At 40.7% G+C, this 21,102-nt stretch overlaps 1 protein-coding gene across 6 annotated transcripts in view; it reads left to right on the forward strand.

Annotated features, from left to right (window-relative positions):
* cfap92 (cilia and flagella associated protein 92 (putative)) overlaps positions 1-21,102 on the forward strand; it is a 247,952-nt gene that overhangs the window by 201,092 nt on the left and 25,758 nt on the right. For all 6 annotated transcript variants that reach the window (XM_059944096.1, XM_059944097.1, XM_059944091.1 and 3 more), the window contains 4 exons: positions 6,451-6,642; positions 9,611-9,884; positions 10,804-10,968; positions 17,334-17,546. In XM_059944096.1, the coding sequence (XP_059800079.1) occupies positions 6,451-6,642; positions 9,611-9,884; positions 10,804-10,968; positions 17,334-17,546 (844 nt within the window). The remainder of the gene's footprint in view (positions 1-6,450; positions 6,643-9,610; positions 9,885-10,803; positions 10,969-17,333; positions 17,547-21,102) is intronic.

The raw sequence follows: 21,102 nt of genomic DNA on the forward strand, positions 1-21,102 counted from the left end.
CTACGACAGAATGAATGGAGTTGCATGCTATCACAATGAAACAATAATTAGCTGACGCGTGCATATTCACGAGCACAATTGCCAAATCTGATGTGCTGCCGAGTCCGTGGTTGTGACACCTCACCCTTGAATAATAAAGAAAGAAGAAATGACAAATAAAAAGCAAGTGAAGTTTATTGAAGTACAGTGCAGGCAAAATATCTTGCAAGGTATATGTATTTACTTACATCAGAAGGTTGGTTAACTGCCACTTCCAGAGTAGAGAGATGGATTGTACAATAAAGCAGAATTACATGTCTGAAATTGGTGGGGGGGGGGGTCATCAGGATTGTCTTGCGTTTCATCTGGAAAGACCATTGAATCTTCAGGATGTGGTGGTGGTGGTGATGAAGTTGGTGCAACATCTTTAAGAACTGGTGATGGGAACACACCTAAGCCGAAGTTGACGGCACTGAATTTTCAAGTGTTGACTTCTGTCTTGCACTTTTCTTAGTTATTTTTCTGACCAAATCCTGCAAGTTTCAAGTATTTTGGTCTTTCTTTGAGTACTAAGTTCAGTTTCATTTCTACTATTCCATTATTAATGTTTTTCTTCGGGGGCTGCAGATGTCACTATTTATTGTCCATCTCTCCTGACCCCTGGGAGGTGTCAGGACCCCACCACAGTTGTGGATTTGAAGTCACGTAAGCCAGACAAGTCAAGGACAGCAGATTTCCTTTCCTGGAGCATGTTGGTGAAACAGATGGGCTTTTACATGAATTCAATAGTTCTGTAGTTGCATTTTACTGAGACCAGCTTTTGTTTCAAAACATTCCATATTTATCTGATTATATGAATTAACATTTCCCACAGTGAAATTCAAACTCGGATCTCTAGGTCTGTGTATACTGTAGCTCCTAATCCAGTAATGGAAAGTCACGAGGTCATTCAAAGCCAGATGTACTTGTTTACATGCATTGTTATTTTAACATCAAATGCATACACTTCCTGTTACAGAAAATTACTTCCCTGTTGATATAATTGTTTCACCTTCTGGCATGATGAATTACCATGAGCAGATTTCCTATTATATCTTATGGCAGTGAAATCACAGAGTTAAAAAGAGAACATAATTTTTCAATTGTTCCATTGACTGAAATGTAAGCTAGCAGAAACTGGAGTGACCATAGTGAATAATTGTAGATGGAGGTGACTTTATGGACATTACAGAAAGTGCAATGGTTACCTTGGTGCAGGGTGGCCATAGCTGGGAACTAAATATTCCAGAGTAGGGAATATTTTGGAAGCACAGGCAAAATTCAAGTCAAGTTTATTGTCATTTAACTATATACATGTATGCCGTTGATCAAGATGATGTTTCTCTGGTCTGGGGTATAAAGCTCAGTAGTATATGTGACGCACATATAACACTCTATAACTTGGCAAAGTAAGAGTTAAATCTACAGATGAATTACACATAAATAAACAACGTAAAGAGCACAAATTAAATATTGTAGGGTACAGAACAAGTTAACTGGTAACAGCTCAAATACAAATGACCTAAAGGAAGAAGCTGTTTCCTATCCTGACTGCTGTTGTCTTTGGAATCTCCTGCCTGATGGTAGAAAGTCAGAGGATGCTGGATGGATGGGTGGGATCCTGAATAATACTAAGGGCTCCTGAAAAGGAAAATGAAATGGTGTTATTATTAATATGTATCATTATTACAGTGGTTAGAAAGGATCTTGTCATGAATTATAGTTAGAGTCAGTGTGGGTGACATTAGAGAACATAGGTGGAAGTTGGTTTTAGGCCTCTAAGCAGTAATTATATAAAGCACTATATAAGTTTGAAGATTGAAATAGCAGCAGCAGTATTATAAAATAGCCATTGGGGCTTTAATCTACATATGGACTGGAAAAATCAAAATGACATTACCAATAGAGAATAAATTGCTGCAGTTGAAATGAAATAGAGTTTTTAAATTAGTGCATTGGGGAACAGGAGGGAATAGATTGTTTGTGGTCAGAAAGAGTTAGCTAATAACCTCATTGTTGTAAAGAGACCACAAGGAAAAAAAAAGTGACCATAATATAAAATTTAACATGATCACTTTTGAATTTAATCTGAAACCAGGGGTTTCACGGTTAAAAAAAAGAAGCTATAAAAATCTGAAGTTAAACTGTCTGGTGGGTTGGTAAACTGCATTGACTAGACTGACGATGGCAAGCATTTTATATAAAAAAAGGATTTGCAACAAATATACATTTCTTTCTAAGTGTGAAAAGTAACAAGAAAAAATAGTCCAACCAGGGATTATAGGAAAAATTAAAGAAAACAACTTGGGACTGCCATTTAAAAAAATCAATAAACCCAGGGTTTGGAAGTGTTTTGGAACTCAGCAAAGGGTGACCAAGAAATGATAAATTTGAATTAAAGCTCATGAGTAAAATAGCAACAACATTAAAAGATAGAGTGTAGAAGTTTCTGTAGTTGTGTATGTGAGAGACAAGAATGGGAAAAAGCGTGTTCCTTACACGTAGAGATACGAGAATTTACTATGGAGAGTAAAGGAATTAGTAAGTGGAACAACCAAAGAAAGCTAGACCACCAACAAACCAAGGTGTGGGAGAAGTGGATTTGAATTCATGGGAAATTGGCACCAGTACTGGGGAAGGAGGGAGCTGTACCAATGGGACCTGGATCCTAGCGAATTGCACAACTATGGCTGTGGATAGGGCTTTAAACTAAATAGTAGGGGGGTGGGTTCAACAGATTGGAAAAGTATGGATACAGTAAAGAAGAAATGTGTGGATAAGTATAAAGAAAAAACAAAAGATGATAAAAGTAAGAGTGAAGAAAAGTCAAGAGAAAACGGTTACAAGATTTTAAAACACAATGAGTGCCCATAGTATCTGAAACAAGGTCAGTGAGCTTGTGACTCAAATCATTATAAAGAGGTATGATTTAGAGACCATTACATAGACATGGTTGCGGGGTAGACAGGATTGGGAATTAAATATCCAAGGATATCAGGTAATATGGAAGGACAGGTTGGAAGGTAAGGGAGGTGGGGTAGTGTTCTTATTTAAAGATGAGATCAGGGCAATTGTGAGAGAATATAAGATCTAAGGAGCAGAATGGTGAATCAGATTAGAAATTGTAAAGGGATAAAAATCACTGGTGGGAGTTGTCCATCAGCCACCGAATAATAACATTACTGTGGCACAGGCAATAATCAGAGACATATCTGAAGTATGTAAGAATGGAACAGCAGTTATCATGGGGGACTTTAACTTACACATTGGGTGAATCAAGTTGATCAAGGCAGTCTTCATGGAATGCATCTGTGATTGCTTTCTTGAACAGCATGTTACTGAACCTACAAGGGAACTTGCTATCTTAGATCTGGTCCTGCGCGATGAGACAGTAAAATTAGAGATCTTGTAGTTTGGGATCCTCTTGGAAAGAGTGATCACAGTATGATTGAATTTCTCATACGAATGGAGGGTGCAATAGTTCAATCTAAAATCAGTGTATTATGCCTAAACAATGGAGACTACAATGGGATGAGGGAGGATTTGGTCAATGTAGACTGGGGACACAGACTATATGGTGGGACAGTTGAGAAACAGTGGAAAACTGTCAAAGAGATTTTTCATAGTGCTCAACAAACATATTTTCCAATTAAAAGCAAGAGCAGTAAGGGTGGGAAGAGCCAGCCTTGGATAACTAAGGAAATAAAAGATGGCAAAGCTCGTGCATGCAAAATCAGCAAGAGTAGTGGGAAACTGGAAGATTGGGAAAACTAAAAATCAGTGAGGTACCACTAAGAGAGCAATAAAGAAAGGGAAGCTAGATTATGAAAATAAACTAGCACAAAATATAAAAATGGACAATAGAAGTTTTAATAATTATATAAAGTGGAAAAGGGTGGCTAAAGTGAATGTAGGTCATTTGGAGGACGAGAAGGGGAAATTGATATTGGGTAATGAGGAAATGGCCGAGGCTTTGAATGACTATTTTGTGTTGGTGTTCTCGGTGGAGAACACATCTAACATGACTAAGTGAGATGTTATGGATGCGATGGGAGGTGAGGACCTCGATACAATAACTATCATGTGCAAATTTGTGGACATGAAGATAGATAAGTCCCCTGGTCCTGATGGAATGCATCCCAGGGTACTGAAAGAAATGGCAGAAGTTATAGTAGAGGCTTTGGTGATGATTTACCAAAATTCTCTGGATTCTGGGCAGGTCCCTGCGGATTGGAAGTCGGTGAACGTGTGTCACGCTACTGTACGACAAAGGATGTAGGCAAAAGGCAGGTAAATATAGGCCAGTTAGTTTAACATCTGTAGTTGGGAAAATGCTTGAAGCTATCATTAAAAAAGAAATAGTGAGGCATCCGGAAAGAAATGGATCCATCAGGCAGATGCAGCACGGATTCAGCAAAGGCAGGTCCTGTTCGACAAACTTACTGGAGTTCTTTGAGGATGTAACGAGTGCAGTGGATAGAGGGGAACAGCTGGATGTTAGTTACTTGGATTTCTGGAAGGTATTTGGTAAGATGTCACATACGAGCTAAGGATGCATAGAATTGGGGGTGATGGATAGAGGAGTGGTTAACTAATAGAAAGTAAAGAGTTGGGATACATGGGAGTTACTCTGGTTGGCAATCAGTGGTGAGAGAAGTGCCACAGGGGTCGGTGCTGGGCCTGCAACTGTTCACGATATACATTAACGATCTGGAAGAGGGGACCAAGTGTAGTTTATCTAAGTTTGCTGATGATACTAAATTGAGTAGAAAAGCAAATTGTGCAGAAGACACAGAGAGTCTGCAGAGATATAGATAGGTTAAGTGAGTGGTCGAGGGTTGGGCAGATGGAGTACAACATTGGTAAATGCCAGGTCATCCATTTTGGAAAAAAAAATGGAAGAGCAGATTATCATATAAATGGTAAAAAAAATTGCAGCATGCTTTGTGCAGAGGGACTTGTGAGTACTTGTGCATGAATCACAAAGGGTTGGTTTGCAGGTTCAGCAGGCTATCAAAAAGGCAAATGGAATATTGGCATTCATTGCTAGAAGGGTTGAATTTAAGAGCAGGGAGGTTATCCTACAACTGTACAGGGTACTGGTGAGGCCACACCTGGTCTCCTTACTTAAGGATATACTGGCTTTGGAGGCGGTGCAGAGGAGGTTCATCAGGTTGATTCCAGAGATGAGGGGGTTTGATTATGAGGAGAGATTGAGTCACCTGGTGATTGTACTCGCTGGAATTCAAAAGAATGAGAGGAGGTCTAATAGAAACATAAAATTATGAAAGGGATAGATAAGATAGAGTCAGGAAAGTTGTATCCACTGGTAGGTGAGACTAGAACTAGGGGACATAGCCTCAAGATTCAGGGGAGAAGAGATTTAGGGCGGAAATGAGGAAGAACAGCTTTTCTTTGAGAGTGGTGAATCTGTGGAATTCTCTGCCCAATGAAGCAGTGGAGGCTCACTCGATAAAAATATTTAAGACAAGGTTGGATAGATCTTTGTATAGTAGGGGAAATAAGGGTTATGGGGAAAAGGCAGGTAGGTGGAGATGAGTCAGCCATGATCTTATTGAATGGCGGAGTAGGCTGAATGGGTCAGATGGCTGACTTCTGCTCCTATTTCTTATGTTCTGTTCAGTGTCCTTGCCCAGCTACAAATGTACATACAATAGAGAGAGTGCAGGAAAGATCCACCAGGCTCCTTCCTTGGATGGTAGGTTTATGTAATGAAGAGAGTTTAAGCAAGTCAGACCGCTGTTCACTATAGAAACATACTAAACCTACAGCACAATACAGGCCCTTCGGCCCACGTCCTTACCTTAGAAATTACCTCGGGTTACCCATAGCCCTCCATTTTTTTAAGCTCCATGTACCTATCCAGGAGTCTCTTAAACGACCCTATCGTATCCGCCTCCACCACTGTTGCCGGCAGCCAATTCCACGCACTCGCCACTCTCTGCGTAAAATAAGTAGATAGATAGATAGATAAATAATTAATAAGAATTTTTAAAAAAGCTTACCCCTGACATCTCCTCTGTACCTACTTCCAAGCAAGTTTTCCAAGAATGAGATTGATCTCAATTGAACAAGAGGACTTGTCAGGGCTGATGTGAGGAGAATAGTACTGAGCATTTGAGCCTCAAAAGTAGAGAAGGCCATATAGGAAACAAGGTGAAGACAAGAATCTTTGGAATTCTCTGCCCAGTGGAGGTATGGTCATTCATCACGTTCAGGACACAGACAACAGCTCTGGACATTAAATGAACTCAGGGACATGAGAATAAAAGAGGAGAATAGTGTTGAGGCAATTCTGTGGAGCAGCAGTGCCGAACGGCCTTCTCCAGGTTCTATTTCTTGTGATCAGTGTACCCCTTGACGGAAAATGCAGCTGTTAAGTAATGACCTTCTTTTGCTTATATTTTTCAGATCTGTGGCTGGTGAAGAAGGGGTAAAGGTTCTGTACAATTCTGACTTAAGTTTTCATCAGCGGCTATATGCAAACTTAGATGATTACATTTATCACCTCTACCTCCACGAGCCCTTGAGTAACATTATAAAGCAACCTTTGTTATACGTGAGGGATATGGCACCTCAGGACTGCTTTCAGGCATTACACAGGTGAGGCCTTCCTTTGCAGCTATCATGAATTAATAAGATATTTGAAGGAATCTTCTAAGCAACTGCACCTGCATTTTATACATTCACCTTTATTTTGTTATGATACAGTATGAAATAGGCACTTCTGGCCCAGCAACTCCCGATTTAACCCTAGCCTAATCATGGGACAACTTACAATGAGCTACAACTCTACTGGACTCTGGGAGAAAACCACGGGAAATCCTGTTATTTGGAGAACCAAATCAGCTCATCATAATCCAATCCATATATTCATATTAAAGGTTGTGATTGACGCTTTGTTAAACATAGAGCTGAATAGCATTGAACTACCTGGTCAAAAATTGTTAAGTATCATATTTAATTAAAAAATCCAATTAACTGATGCAGAGCCCATAACATTTGGCAGGTCCCTTATATTTAGATAGATAGATAGGCATCCGTTAGTCTCGAGAGGCCATGGATTTGTGCCTTGGAAAGTTTCCAGTGTGCAGGCCTGGGCAGGGTTGTATGGGAGACCAGCAGTTGCCCATGCTGCAAATCTCCAAACTCCATGCCACCGATGCCCTTCCAAGGGAAGGGCAAGGGCCAATACAGCTTGGCACCGGTGTCGTCGCAGAGCAATGTGTGGTTAAGTGCCTTGCTCGAGGACACAATATGCTGCCTTAGCTGAAGCTCGAACTAGTGACCTTCAGATCACTAGACCAACGCCTTAACCACTTGGCCATGCACCGATATACTTGATGTTATATTTATCTGACAGTTGATCCAACGTGAAGGGATGTTGAATATTAGCCTTTACTCAGTGGCAGCGCTTGAACCTCTAAGAGGTGTATTTTATATGAAGGTGCCAGTCTCGGGTCTGGAGGACACTTCAGTCTGGTGCTGGGAGAGTGCTGCATTGCGAGAAGTGTAATTCTCTAACCAGTGACTCTGGCCTTTCAGGTGGATATAAAACTATCAAGACACCCGTTAAAAGAGCATTAGGTACGCTTTTCCCAGATTTACCGATAATCAAACAGGCTATCTGTTCTTTCTGTGCTTTTTTCCACATTACTAAATCCTGTACAATGGCTTGGGTCATCCTCAATATATGGAAGGCAGTGTAAATTCAATTTCTTTCATTCTGTTGCCTAAAGCCTATTTCCAATTTGTCCAATTAAAAATAGTAAAAATGAGACATCCCTGCTTAAATACTTTTTAAATGTGTATAAAATGGTCATGCCAACATCACTGCTTAAAAGTGATCTCAGAAGTTATTTTCTAAATTTGCCATTAGCTTAGCAATTTTTCCCTTAAATTTCAACAAGGAATGGCTGGAAAGAAATACAAAGAACTTCCACCACCCGCTTATCAGGATGTGTTCAAAAGATGATCCCAGATATGTTTGTTTCTTTTTCATGATTCAGTTGTGATTAGGAATTTGCATCTGGAATATTATAGGTTCACCACTGAAATTATTCAAAAGCACACACACATTAATTTGAGTCCTGAAGTACTTAAATGCTTCAAACAATTTTAGAAACAATTCTTCCATGGAAAATCTGATGAACGTTCATTGAAAACCTAAATTAGCTGAAAAATTGCTCACAGAAACCAGTGCTTCATGTGACTCAGGTCAATCGTACTCTTTTACTAAACAGAATCCTACCCGAAGCATTCTCTGATTTTTCTACATAATGGTCACCAGCCTCAGGGCTCAGTGATGTGTCTTTCAGTTTAAATTTGGATTACATAAATTAGCAACAGCAAATTTCTGATACACCCTAATGTCACACAGCTGTATTAGGAAGGTCAAGTTCATTGGAGGTACTAGGGTGAGCAGTTTAATTACTTTTCAAAGTACAAGCAACAGTGATTGCAAACACATGGGCCTGTAAACCCTGCTGGTCCCAGAACACATCCTAATAGTCCAGAAAGTTCACCGACGCCTCTACTGTGAGGGGGCTGAAGAGAGCTGAACTTCGCATATCTTTACTCATGTCATTCTACAGATGTGGCATAATGGGGATACTAGCAAGCTGCATCAGTGCTTGGTACAGAAATTACACTGTGGCGGACGGCTCTACAACAGGTAGTCAAAACTGTCCCAACGCATCGATAGCAACAGCCTACCTGCCAACAAGGACATTGATACAGAATGGTGATGGAAAAGGGGCCAGTAACATCATAAAGGACCGCACACACCCTCCTGCATTACAGGAAATGACATTAAGCAATCTTGAATCTTGAAATATAACAGATTTGTTCAAGATTGTTTAATGTTGTTTCCTGCACACAAGGGAAAAGGAGAACAAAATATTTTTACTCGAGATCCATTTGAGCACAAAAGAAACACACAAGATCAAGAACACAATAAAAAATAATAAATATAAGTACATAAGATAGCTTGAATGTCTGCCGATAAAGTGGCACTTGTTTTTTGAATGATAAAATACTGTATAATGAGCACTATTGTAATATAGTGGTTAGTGTGACACAACTACAGCTCGGGATGTTCTGGAGTTCAGAGTTCAATTCCTCCATTCCGTAAGATGTCTCTGTACATTCTCCCCGTGAAATGTGTGTGTTTTCCCTGGGTGCTCCAGTTTCCTCCCAAAATCCAAAGGTTAGTTGGTCATTGTAAACTGTCCTGTGATTAGTTTAGGGTTAGTCAGAGTTGTGGAATTGCTGAGGTAGTGCAGCTCAAAGGGCTGGAGAGACCTCCTCCGCTAAATAAGTGAAATAAATAGAGTATGCCCAGTTCCAAATGAATTGGAATCAGGAATATATGGTAACCATCTCAACATGTAAAATCTTTATAGTTCAAAATGAGGTACTACTAAAATCTTGTCGTGCTTTAATGTATTGCAAATATCTATTGTTTGGGTGTGATTTTTTTTTAATGGACTTTTGTAGTACTGAAACTTTAGGGAAGCATAATCTCTTATTCTCCAGTGTAATTTCAATTGAGACTCATTTTGTTTCTCAGACTTCAATGCATTTGCTCTGCTAAAAAGTTGAGGGAAGTTGTACAGGGCGACCTCTTCCCAACGGCAGCAATGATAATGGTGCTGAGCCGGGAATTTGGAATTCCAGCCTCGGAAACAGATCCACATAACGTCAAGGATTCAGCAACCATCCCGACTTTACACATCTCAAAAGCCGCACCACTGAAAAGATCTCTTTATAGTCAACTGGACATTTACAATGACAAATACATACAGAGCAAACTACATCAGACAACCCACACAAATCACATTCAGGTAATAATTTGGCGTAGTAGGACTATTCTAAATGTAGAAATTAAAAATTGAATTCCTTATTTGGTATGTTACTTTAATCAATGGAAATGAAGTCCTATATACAGCATTGTGCAAAAATCTTAGTCGCATATATGTAACTAGGTTGCTTAAGACTTTTGTATAGTACTGTATCTACTAAATGTGTATCAATATTAACAAAAACTTAACAGATATTGCTGTTTGAAGGCAAATAGAGGATGGAGATGTGCATATTACCATCACGTGCTTCAATTCAAATCGAAATTAACCCACACAGGAAATGGTATAAAAATCATGTTACAGTACTGTGCAAAAGTTTTAGCCACCCTAGCTATATACACACAAAATGTGCCTAAGACTTTTGAACAATACTGTGTATGCTTAAAGAAATAGCGAATCCTTTCTGTTTGATGACTCTCTAATATTTCTCCTCTGGTCCAGTCTTAATTTTGCAGGCTAAAAATCTGCACTATGTTTTGTGACGATGTGATAGCAAAAGCACAAGGTGTTTCTACCATTAACTTTTCAAGCACACTTGTTTGCAAATAATGGACTGGTCTAAAGCTGTACATTATAAGCAATAACTGGCTACCAAAGACAAAAAGAAGCACATTTTAAAAAGTCACTAGTTTGTAATGTGGAAGAAATATTTGGACCTGGTATTGAATAATGCACTTTTCAATAACTTATTCACTACTGCAGCTGACTGTTATTCAGTGAACCCTGATGAATTCTGATGATTTGGGGCTGCAAAAGTTTGAGAGTTCAGTTTTCTGAGACAGGTGATAAATTTAACGTAAGAAAGTAATATGTTTTGAAGTGCAAATAATCTAGCTTGATGTCTAAAGCCTTTTAAAAGCATTGTTAAATTTTTCGAGCACAGATGTTTTCTTCCTTTCAGAGTAATATTGATGCGATTCATGAAGCCAGCAAAAAGCTGAAAGAAATCAAACCAAGGCCATTAAAAGTTGTGCCTTCTGAAGGGACAAAGGTGCATAACTATTCCATTCAGACCTTCAACTCTACTGAGCAGGCGAAGGAATTGTTGCGGGAGGAATTAGCTAAGGTACCGATTGACTCGAAGGCGTATATATGTATGTGATAGGCAGCTATTAGTAAATAACAGTTCATTTCTGATAAGGTGATCAGTTATTTGAGAAATATAACATCTGGAACAGACTTGAGTAAGTGAGCTACTGCCACACAGTTCCAGCAACACAATATCAATACTAATCTCCAGCATTGTGTGTCGGGTTTGCGCATTTGCTCCAGAACCGCATGGGTTTCCCTGGGGTGCTCTGGTTTCCTCTCATCCCAAAATGAATGGATTGATTGGTTAATTGACCACTGTAAATTGCCCCCCCCACCCGCCCCCAGTGTAGGTAAGTGATGGGACCGTGGTAAGACTAGATTTTGGGGAAATTAGTGTGGGGACGGGATTGGTCTGCAAACTGGTATAAATTTGAAGGAATGAAGTGGCCTCCTGTGTGGTAAGGTGTCTTGGGAAAATAGTTTTGTATTTAATGTTATCATCCTGAAGTACAGAAGTGTTTTTGATAATAAACAAATGATCCTGGAACATATTACTGTGCTGGAGAATTTGCCCATACTTTGCGATCACCTGGATCAACTGTGAATATTTAATTTATTGAGCTATGGCATGGAATAGGCCCTTCCAACCCTTTGATCTGAGCCACTTTGCAACCCCTGATTTAATCCCAGCCTAATCACAGGACAATTTACAATGGCTATTTAATCAGTACGTCTTTATACTGTGGGAGGAAACTAGATCACCCGGAGGAACCCCTCGTGGTCATGGGGAGAACGTACAAACTCCTTACAGGCAGTGATGGGAATTGAACCCGGGTTACTAGCACTGTTAAGTGTTGCACTTACCACTACGCTACCGTGCCGCAGGTGGTGGCCATTTCCAATTCTAATAGTTATGTCTAACTTTTTTTTTCCAAAGATTAGTGTCTGTACATTTAACCTTGAAAACACTTTTTGTTATAAACTCTTAAGGAGTTCACTAATTTCCTACTACTTTACCCAGTCTGATTTGTAGAGGATGTTGGTTCAAGATTCAGGAATAAGTAACTGCTGTTATTGACATTGTGTAAATGACTAAATAATTAAGACTGTGCCTCCCCTTTTGAACCTAAAGTTGAAAGATCCAATGCAACGTGGACTTGCATTTTATCTGACAATATTGCTGGTTGGGAAATGGAGGCAATGGCTCCAGCTAATGATGTCATTGTTTGTCCTTTATGATCACAAGACACTGCTGGATATTTAAAAACACCAAGTACTTCACTTCTACCTCACTAACGAGCTGCTGAATAGTTGCTAAGCTCCGCAGCATTGGCTTATTGCACACCATGTTGTTGCCTGCTGCGGTCGCCCAGGGACGACACTATCAGAAACGATGCAGAAGGAAACAAGAGCACGGAAAGTGCGCTGGTATTCATGCAAGACTAAAGGCGGGCCCCTGTAGACCAGCTCTCCTGTTGATTGTGCTTTCCAACATTCAAGTGCTGGAAAATAAACTAGATTACCTGCATCAGAGACTGAATGAGCGGGAATTTCTCAGCCCAATGCGTCGACTATCCATTCATTTCCACAGATGCTGCCTGACCTGCCGAGTTCCTCCGGCGTTTTGTGTGTTTTGCTTTGGATTTCCAGCATCGGCAGACTTCCTCGTGTTTATGCACGCTCCTCCTGATGGAAAAGTTGCTCCAGGGCACTGCCCTGAGGGGTCCATCCAGCTCGATAGTTTCATCTCTTTTCGGCCTACAGAATTCCCGCCATCTCTGGCAAGGCCCACGGTGGAGGTGTGCGTATCTACATTAATAAGAGCTGGTGTGTGAATGCTTTGGTAGTGAGGACCCATGGTTTGCCTCTAGTAGAGTTCTTAACGGTGAAGCGCAGGTCCTCCTATTTACCGAGGGAGTTCACTGCTATTGTGATTGTGGCTGTATAGATCACCCCTCCCCACTTCACTAATGCTACAAGAGGTCTACGGTGCAATCAGTGATCTGCAAACCACACACCCCAATGGGTTCTTTATTGTTGCTGGCGACTTCAGTTATGCTAATGTAAAAACAGTCCTGCCTAAATTCTATCAGTATGTTGGCCATAGGTGAGAACACATTAGACCTGTTTGCACCAACTTTTCATTTCACTTATTTATTTATGTTTGAAGCATGTATCCATGTACCACTCTGAAATTCATTTTCTCCAGGTAGCCACGAAATAAAGGAAGAACATAAAAGACATTTAGAGAGAAACCCCCCCCAATACAAGAGGAATGCCACCTGATCATCAAACCCCCCCCTCCAAACTGCCTCTCTCCACTCAAAACAGGAACATCGATTCCCAAAGATACCCCTCCCCTGCATTAAAACTAACAGAACGTCAACCCCCAAACCCCTCCCCCCGCACAACAAAGCAGAAAAGGAATGGGTGATTAAAAAACTACAGAATATAAAAACCATATGTCTGAAAATGTCCACAGTCCATAAACGCAGTAGTCCACTCCATAAACACAGAACCACGATATCACCGACATTCATCAAAAGAGAGGGGCGCCGCAGGAGGCAGGGAGGCCTACCCGCCTGCCTCAGCAAGCCACTCAGCGATAGGCCGCTCACAGTGATCAAAAGGCAAACAGATGGCGCTGAAAACTCTTGCTCGCCTTCTGCATTGCTCGACACTTTAATCGGCAATTAATGGATGCTTTAAATGGCGAAACGGAGTCGTACATTGGCTTGCGCCCATCTCCAAGTTTCTTTGCATCAAGGCCGTCCAAGTATGCGCTGGCTTCCTGGATACACAGGAAGCTGCAGAGGGTTGTAAATCTAGTCAGCTCCATCTTGGGTACTAGCCTACAAAATACCCAGGCCATATTTAGGGAGCGGTGCCTCAGAAAGGCAGCATCTGTTATTAAGGACCTCCAGAATGCAGCACATGCCCTTTTCTCACTGTTACCATCAGGTAGAAGGTACAGAAGCCTGAAGGTACACACTCAATGGCTCAGGAACAGCTTTTTCCCCTCTGCCATCCGATTCCTAAATGGACCGAAGCTTTGGACACTACCTCACTTTTTTAATGTACAGCACTTATGATTTTGCACACCTTTAAATCTATTCAATATATGTAATTGATTTACTTGTTTGTTTATTATTATGTTTTATTTTATTTATTATTTTTTTCTCTCTGCTAGATTATGTATTGCATTGAACTGCTGCTGCTAAATTAACAAATTTCACATAATGTGTCGGTGATAATAAACCTGATTCTGATCTTCTCAGAGCTAGCAAAGCACTCAAACAATCTCCAAGCTGTAAATCACAGGCTCTAACAGAGCCAGAAACACAATTAAGGTGGAAAAACAAATGTAACTGAAATAAAAAAATCTATTTTCATTTGCGATCTGGAAGATGTCAACTGAGGGAGCATTGTAAGCTAGCACCATCCCTGATGCTCCCCGCCCTCACCTCGAAATCTTTGACCCCTTATCTGTTCTGCTAATTCCTGTAAACTGAACCACAAGTCAAACCAGTTCAAAGCAGAATTAAGATCTGGCTGGAAGGAGCAACCTCAGCTTTGTGGGACTATTTTGAAAACGTGGACCTGCAGCTGAAGTTTCTGGAAGTGCACAAAACAGATGATCTCAGCTGGCTGTTCAACACCACCTCTTTGGTTAAGAAAGCACAGCAGCATCTTCACTTCCTGAGGAGATTGAGGCAAGTGAGCCCCTCCCACCCCGTATTCTAACCAGTTTTTACAGGAGCACCATCGAGAGTCTCCTGACTAGCTGCATCACTGTCTGGTACAGTGATGGTTCAGGAAGTTTCTTCCCCTCTGCCATCCAATTCCTAAATGGACATCGAATCCGTGAATACTACCTCACTTTTATTATTTATGTTTTTGCATTATGTTAAATTTAAATTTATTAATTTATTTCCTATATTATCATGTATTGCATTATACCTTTGCCGCTAAGTTAACAAATTTCATGACATATGCCAATGACAAAAAACCTGATTCTGGTATGGGAATTGCAAGGCATCTGACTGTGAGCCTACAAAGATTCCAAGGACTGCTGAGAGGATCTTTGGGGTCTCTTTCCCACCCATCAGAGATGCTTATCGGGAGCGCAGCATGCACGGGGCCCTTAGTCATTGTCAGTGATCCCTCCCAACTGTCCAACAATTTCTTTGATCTCCTACCATCAAGCTGGAGTATAGTAGCATTAGGACAAGTGCTGTTAGGAACTCCCTGCCACTGCCCAGATATCATCACGTATGAAGCATCAGTGTACCATTTACCTCTTAACTTGTGTTGTAAATGCACCTTATTACGACACCTTAGTCCTGATGAAGGGTCTCGGCCCGAAGCGTCGACTGCATTCACCTCCATAGATGCAGCCTGACCTGCGGAGTTCCTCTAGCACTTTGTGTGTGTGTGTGTGAGTGTGTGTATCATCTTACTACTTGTGGTGCTATCACTTTGTGATGTGTGTGAGTTATTTTTTCAGTGTTGTGCACCTTGGCCCACAGGAATTTTGTTTCATTTGGCGGTATACATGTGTACACAGTTGAATGCCAATAACTACACTTGAACTTGAACCTATGTCAGTTCAAGCATCTAGTTACAGATACATCAACCAGGAAGGACCAAGGACAACTTATTTTCCTCTGATGTTATAAGTAAATCTTTTGCAAAAATACTAAATAATCAATGTATTTATAATCAAACATCAGCTGTTGAACATGTTGCAACATATGTTAAAAAAGTGAATACATAAATTCAGTTTTCTTTGGCCAGTGAAATTATATATTATATATACATTATATATATATAATATACATTATACATTTAATTACACCTCAAAAAATACTCATTTAGAATCAAAGCAATAAAGCATAACAAGGACCTGTTCCGCACAGAATTTCTAAATAAATGAATAACGTTTTCAGCGCATTTGACTGCAAATCTGATTTATAAATGCTTTAAGTTCTCAACAATTGCACTGATTTCCTGTGACTTCTATATTTCCCCACAGTGCACCAGTGGAGGAGCAGTGATTCATTGACAGTAGTTTGTGCATTGGCATGCTCCACCAGATGTTGTTTTTCTCCATGCCTTGTGTTGCTTCAGGCAACAATCTTGCTGTTTCTTTAGAATTTGTCTGGTTTTTTTTTTAATGAGGCCAACTTGCTAACTCAGCACGGCGTGCAAGGAGCCAGCCGGATTCGAACCCATGACCACTCACCTCAAAGACTGGTGTGAATGCCACTACTCTACCGGCCAGCAAATGTTCCACCAGGCATGCACTGAAATCCTCAGCCTAATGTCGTTGTGGTGAGAAGGAGCATTATCAGTGTCAACCACGTTAATGCTTCAGGGTTTGGGCTGAGCAAATCAGCTGCGTTTTCCTGGGACCAAACGTGGCTGGCACTGGAAGATTTTATGCAAAAGATACAATTTTCCTGTCTGCTCATTATCCTTCATAATTATGCTCACCACTTTGCTGACAGATGAAGCAACATCTCCAATAATATTGACAAAATTGAAGTTGATGGGATGAGAAGCAACTAATGAGATGATTTTTGTCACAGTATTGCCCTGATTTTCAGTGTACAAGTAACAGGAGATGGGGGTATGTCCCTCAAGATTTATTTGTTAGAATTATGTTCCTGAATTTGTATTTACCCCTTAATTTTGCAAACTTACATTCCAGTCCAAATGTTAAATCACAGTTCAAAGTTGTGTTTAAAAGTTCCATACAATTTAACCTCATATTTTATACCATGTACCATGGAGAGCATTCTGACAGGCTACATCACTGTCTGGTATGGGGGTGGGGAGTGTGGGGGGGCTACTGCACTGGACCGAAAGAAGCTGCAGAGGGTTGTAAATCTAGTCAGCTCCATCTTGGGTACGAGCCTACAAAATACCCAGGACTCCTTCAAGGAATGATGTCTCAGAAAGGCAGTGTCCATTATTAAGGACCTGCAGCACCTTACTGTCAGGAAGGAGGTACAGAAGCCTGAAGGCACACACTCAGCGATTCAGGAACAGCTTCTCCCCCTTATTCATTGTCGTAAATAGATATTGAACCTGTGAACTCGACCTCACATTTTAATTATATTATTTCTGTTTTTGCACAAGTTTTGATCTATTCAATATATGTGTGCTGCAATTTATTAATTTATTTTCTTCTATATTATATATTGCATTGAACTGCTGCTGCTAAGTTAACAAATTTCACGACACATACGGGTGATAATAAACATAATTCAGATTCTGACATATACCGGTGATTCTGAAATTGCAAATGGCTAACTCAGACTCGAGGGGCCAAATGGTCTACTTCTGCACCTATTGTCTATTTAAGCTACTTTTCTATTTGCTGTTTCTTGGCAGAGGCCAAAGCAGAGATTCACATACAGTCAGACATTCTTATGGGGAACATTGGCTCCTGTGGACATTGTCAATGAGGAGAAGAGAATAAAGAAAAGATCGAAGGAAACTTGGTTAACCTTTGATGGATTCCGGTTTTCGGGGTTCAGAAGTAGCCAGGAGGCAAATGAACATCCAAAAAAACCTGATGAAGCACGGATAGACGAACTTAAAAAGGTAAAACTGATATTTGAATATTTCAGTAACTTGGTTTTTAGAACTTGAATGGTTTGCTGAAGACATTTATAAGACATACAATACATCATCATCTCAAAATTGATGATAATTACCTAGATATTAGGTGCATAGAAAAGTAAAATCATCTATTAAACATTTAGTTTTCATAAACAGAATAACATTCACTGAATTAGAAAGGAACCTTTGAAATTTATCAAGTTTGTAGTTATTTCCCCATTGATAATACAACTTCTTTTAAAGAATTATTGAAGAGCATTTAGCCACCTGCAAAAGTTATTGTGATGTGAAATATATTTTGAAAAGAATAGGAGTGATTTCATTTTACCTGGTATAGGAAAATAAATTTAGTGATATGTTGTATTAACTCTTGCTGGAATTGCACCAACTATGTACAAATAATTTGTGTAATTAAATTTCAGCAACAATATGAAATTAAAGGCCATAGGGGAATTGTGCAAAATTTACAGGGATTTTTTTCAAAATGAAATGTTTGGCAGATAGGTAGAGATCCGTGAGATACAATTAATTTCTACTCACAAATTTCAAAAGGTATTTAATTAAATTTATCAGAAAAGTCAGCCAGGTTGTATTCATTCAGCTTTACTACTTGTTTATGCAGTGTAATTAATTACATTGCACACATTGTTTTCTGCTAAGGGCTTATAACAATGACTGGTAAGTGTAGAGTGCAGCTGGGAGATGGATCAGAGAATAAAACTCTTTCAGTCTTTTTTCTCAATGGAACAAAGGAATATTGTTGGTAAACAGATTTTTAAAAGCAAGGATCCAAATTCAGCAATTACCTTCAAGAGAAGATTGGTGTATAATTGAAAAGTAAAATTCTGCAGGAGGGGGAAACCACAGGGGTATGGGTAATTTGGAGAACATTTTCAAAGAGCTGACAGAATCAGCAGACGTGTAAATGGTCTCCTTGCTTGTTGTGGGTTCTGTGCTTCTAGGGGAAAAGGGTAAATGGTATTAATATGACATAGATGCAATGAAGCTCAATCAATATGCTGTCATGTTTAAATCATGAGATAGATTCAACCTAATTTCTGTGACACCAGGGATGTGAAAGTGAAACCACAATTATAAGATTATAAAATATAAATGCATTCAGCGTTTCTGAGAGTTCTAAGAAATACTCAACATTGTAAATACATTTGAGAGGTTAAGTTCTTGGAAATGTTCTCTTGATTGGTAAATGGCTAACTGTGAATAGGTCAGTATTAGTGTCAGAGAAGTGAGTGAGCTGGAAGACATTTTTCAAACAAGCTTCTGAAAGTACAGCATTTTGGATAACTTGCTGGTTATATACAAGTCAGTCAAAGTAAATTACAAAGAAATGAGAAAATACTGATGACCAGACATTAGTGATAGCTGTAGTTGGAAGCCAGGAGTGGTACAAAAGGCCACATGATCTCCAAAAACAACACTTTAATCATTTGGTAACCCTAATTTAAAGCTACCTTGTTGCCATCATATGCTTCAGCCCTTAACTCATCCTCCCGTCACCACAACAGGGACAGGGCTCCCCTTGTCCTCACCTACCTCCCCACCAGCCTCCGGATCCAACACATTATCCTCTGCAACTTCCGCCACCTTCAACAGGACCCCACCACCAAGCACATCTTTCCCTCCCTACCCCTCTCAGCTTTTCGCAGGGATCATTCCCTTTACGACTACCTGGTCCACACGTCCCTCCCCACAGAACTCCCACCTGGCACTTATCCCTGTAAGTGCAAATGCTACACCTGTCCCCACACCTCCCCCCTTACCACCAATCTGGGCCCCAGACGGGCCTTCCAGGTGAGGCGACACTTCACCTGCGAGTCTGCTGGTGTCGTCTATTGCATCTGGCGGCTCCCGGTGCGGCCTCCTCTACATCGGCGAGACCCGACGCAGATTGGGGGACCGTTTCGTCAAGCACCTACACTCCGTCCGTCACAATAGACAGGACCTCCCGGTTGCCACCCATTTCAACTCTGCCTCTCATTCCCATCTAGATATGTCCATACATGGCCTCCTCTACTGCCATGATGAGGCCAAACTCAGGTTGGAGGAGCAACACCTCATCTACCATCTGGGTAGCCTCCAACCTGGTGGTATGAACATTGAATTCTCCAATTTCCGGTAATTCCCTCCCCCTCCCCCCATCCTAGGTCCCTCTCTGCCTCTCTCCCCTTTCAACTTTCTGCTCCTCTATCTCTACAGTTCTTTCATGCTTATCCCCTCCACCTCCCCCCTTTATCCTTCCTCTGATTGGTTCTCCACCTTGGCGCCTCTAGCCCTCCCCCCTCCCCTATTTTTATTACTGGGCTTCAGCCCTCTCTTCCCCCCACATTCCTGATGAAGGGTCTCGGCCCGAAAAGTTGGCTACTCTTTTCTCATGGATGCTGTCTGACCTGCTGAGTTCTTCCAGCATCATGTACGCATTCTCTGCCATCATATGCTGGCTGTAAATCATGTGGGAATATTACCAATGTCAGAAAGGATGAGCATTATTATAACACATTATATCATGACAACAGCAATTAGATTGTTCACCACAAGGGATTTTAACACTTAGAGCACTCGTCGTAAGTGTGGGATAGGCCCTTCCCCTGCTAGAGCCACACCGCCCAGCAACCTCCGATTTAACCCTGGCTTAATCACAGGCCAATTTACAATGACCAATTACCCTACCAACTGGTATATCTTTGGACTGTGGGATGAAACTGGAGCACTCATTCCACAGGGAGGACATGCAGACCCCTTACAGACGATGTTGAAATTGCTCTCCGGACTCTGATGCCCTGACCTGTAATAGTGACGCACTATCCTCTGTGCTATCGTGGTGATTTTAGGAAAAACAGAATTTAATTTCCTCAACAGGTCACCTGCATTCCTTTATTTCAGTAATCAGTGATCAGAAAAGAGTCTGTAGATGTGGCTGAGTCAGTATACATGTCTCTCATTAACTGCAGTTATCATGTTAACTGACATAAACTGATGTTTATTATGGGTACTGAATGAATGTGCTCAACATTAATGTCCTGGCGAATTTAACAGGCATTTAGACTGCTGTTGAATCAACAGTGCACGTTTTTATTGAAGGTGGCTTCTGTTTGAGTTGGCTCTCATTTCAGTATTAGGCTTTGCAACTCATGCTGACTTTTCAGATTCTGCAGCAGAAGAGGCCAACAGATCTGTTGTGAGGATTGCTGAATGTGTCCTTATACTGATCCAGGAATACCCTCCTTCCCCTCCAATAATATTGCTCTTAAATTCATCCTGTATGCTCTGGCTATGGTGTCTGAAGCAATGGAACTCTGAACGAATTGAATTGGAGCAGCCAGTAGTTCACTGATTTTACTGTGTATTAATGAGGACGTATTTAGCACAGGCCTTGGGCTTCCAATCTGGCAAAAGATCCAGATTGTCCTTCGGTTCAGGTAGAGATGTAGGACAAGGCCTGTGGAGTTGATTTGTTCATAGGTTCTTTCACAGATGACTTTTTGAAGGACATTATGCAAACTCTCCAATTTCTCTTTCA

This window comes from Hypanus sabinus, chromosome 19 (genome assembly GCF_030144855.1).
Source record: "Hypanus sabinus isolate sHypSab1 chromosome 19, sHypSab1.hap1, whole genome shotgun sequence".
Lineage (NCBI taxonomy): Eukaryota > Metazoa > Chordata > Chondrichthyes > Myliobatiformes > Dasyatidae > Hypanus > Hypanus sabinus.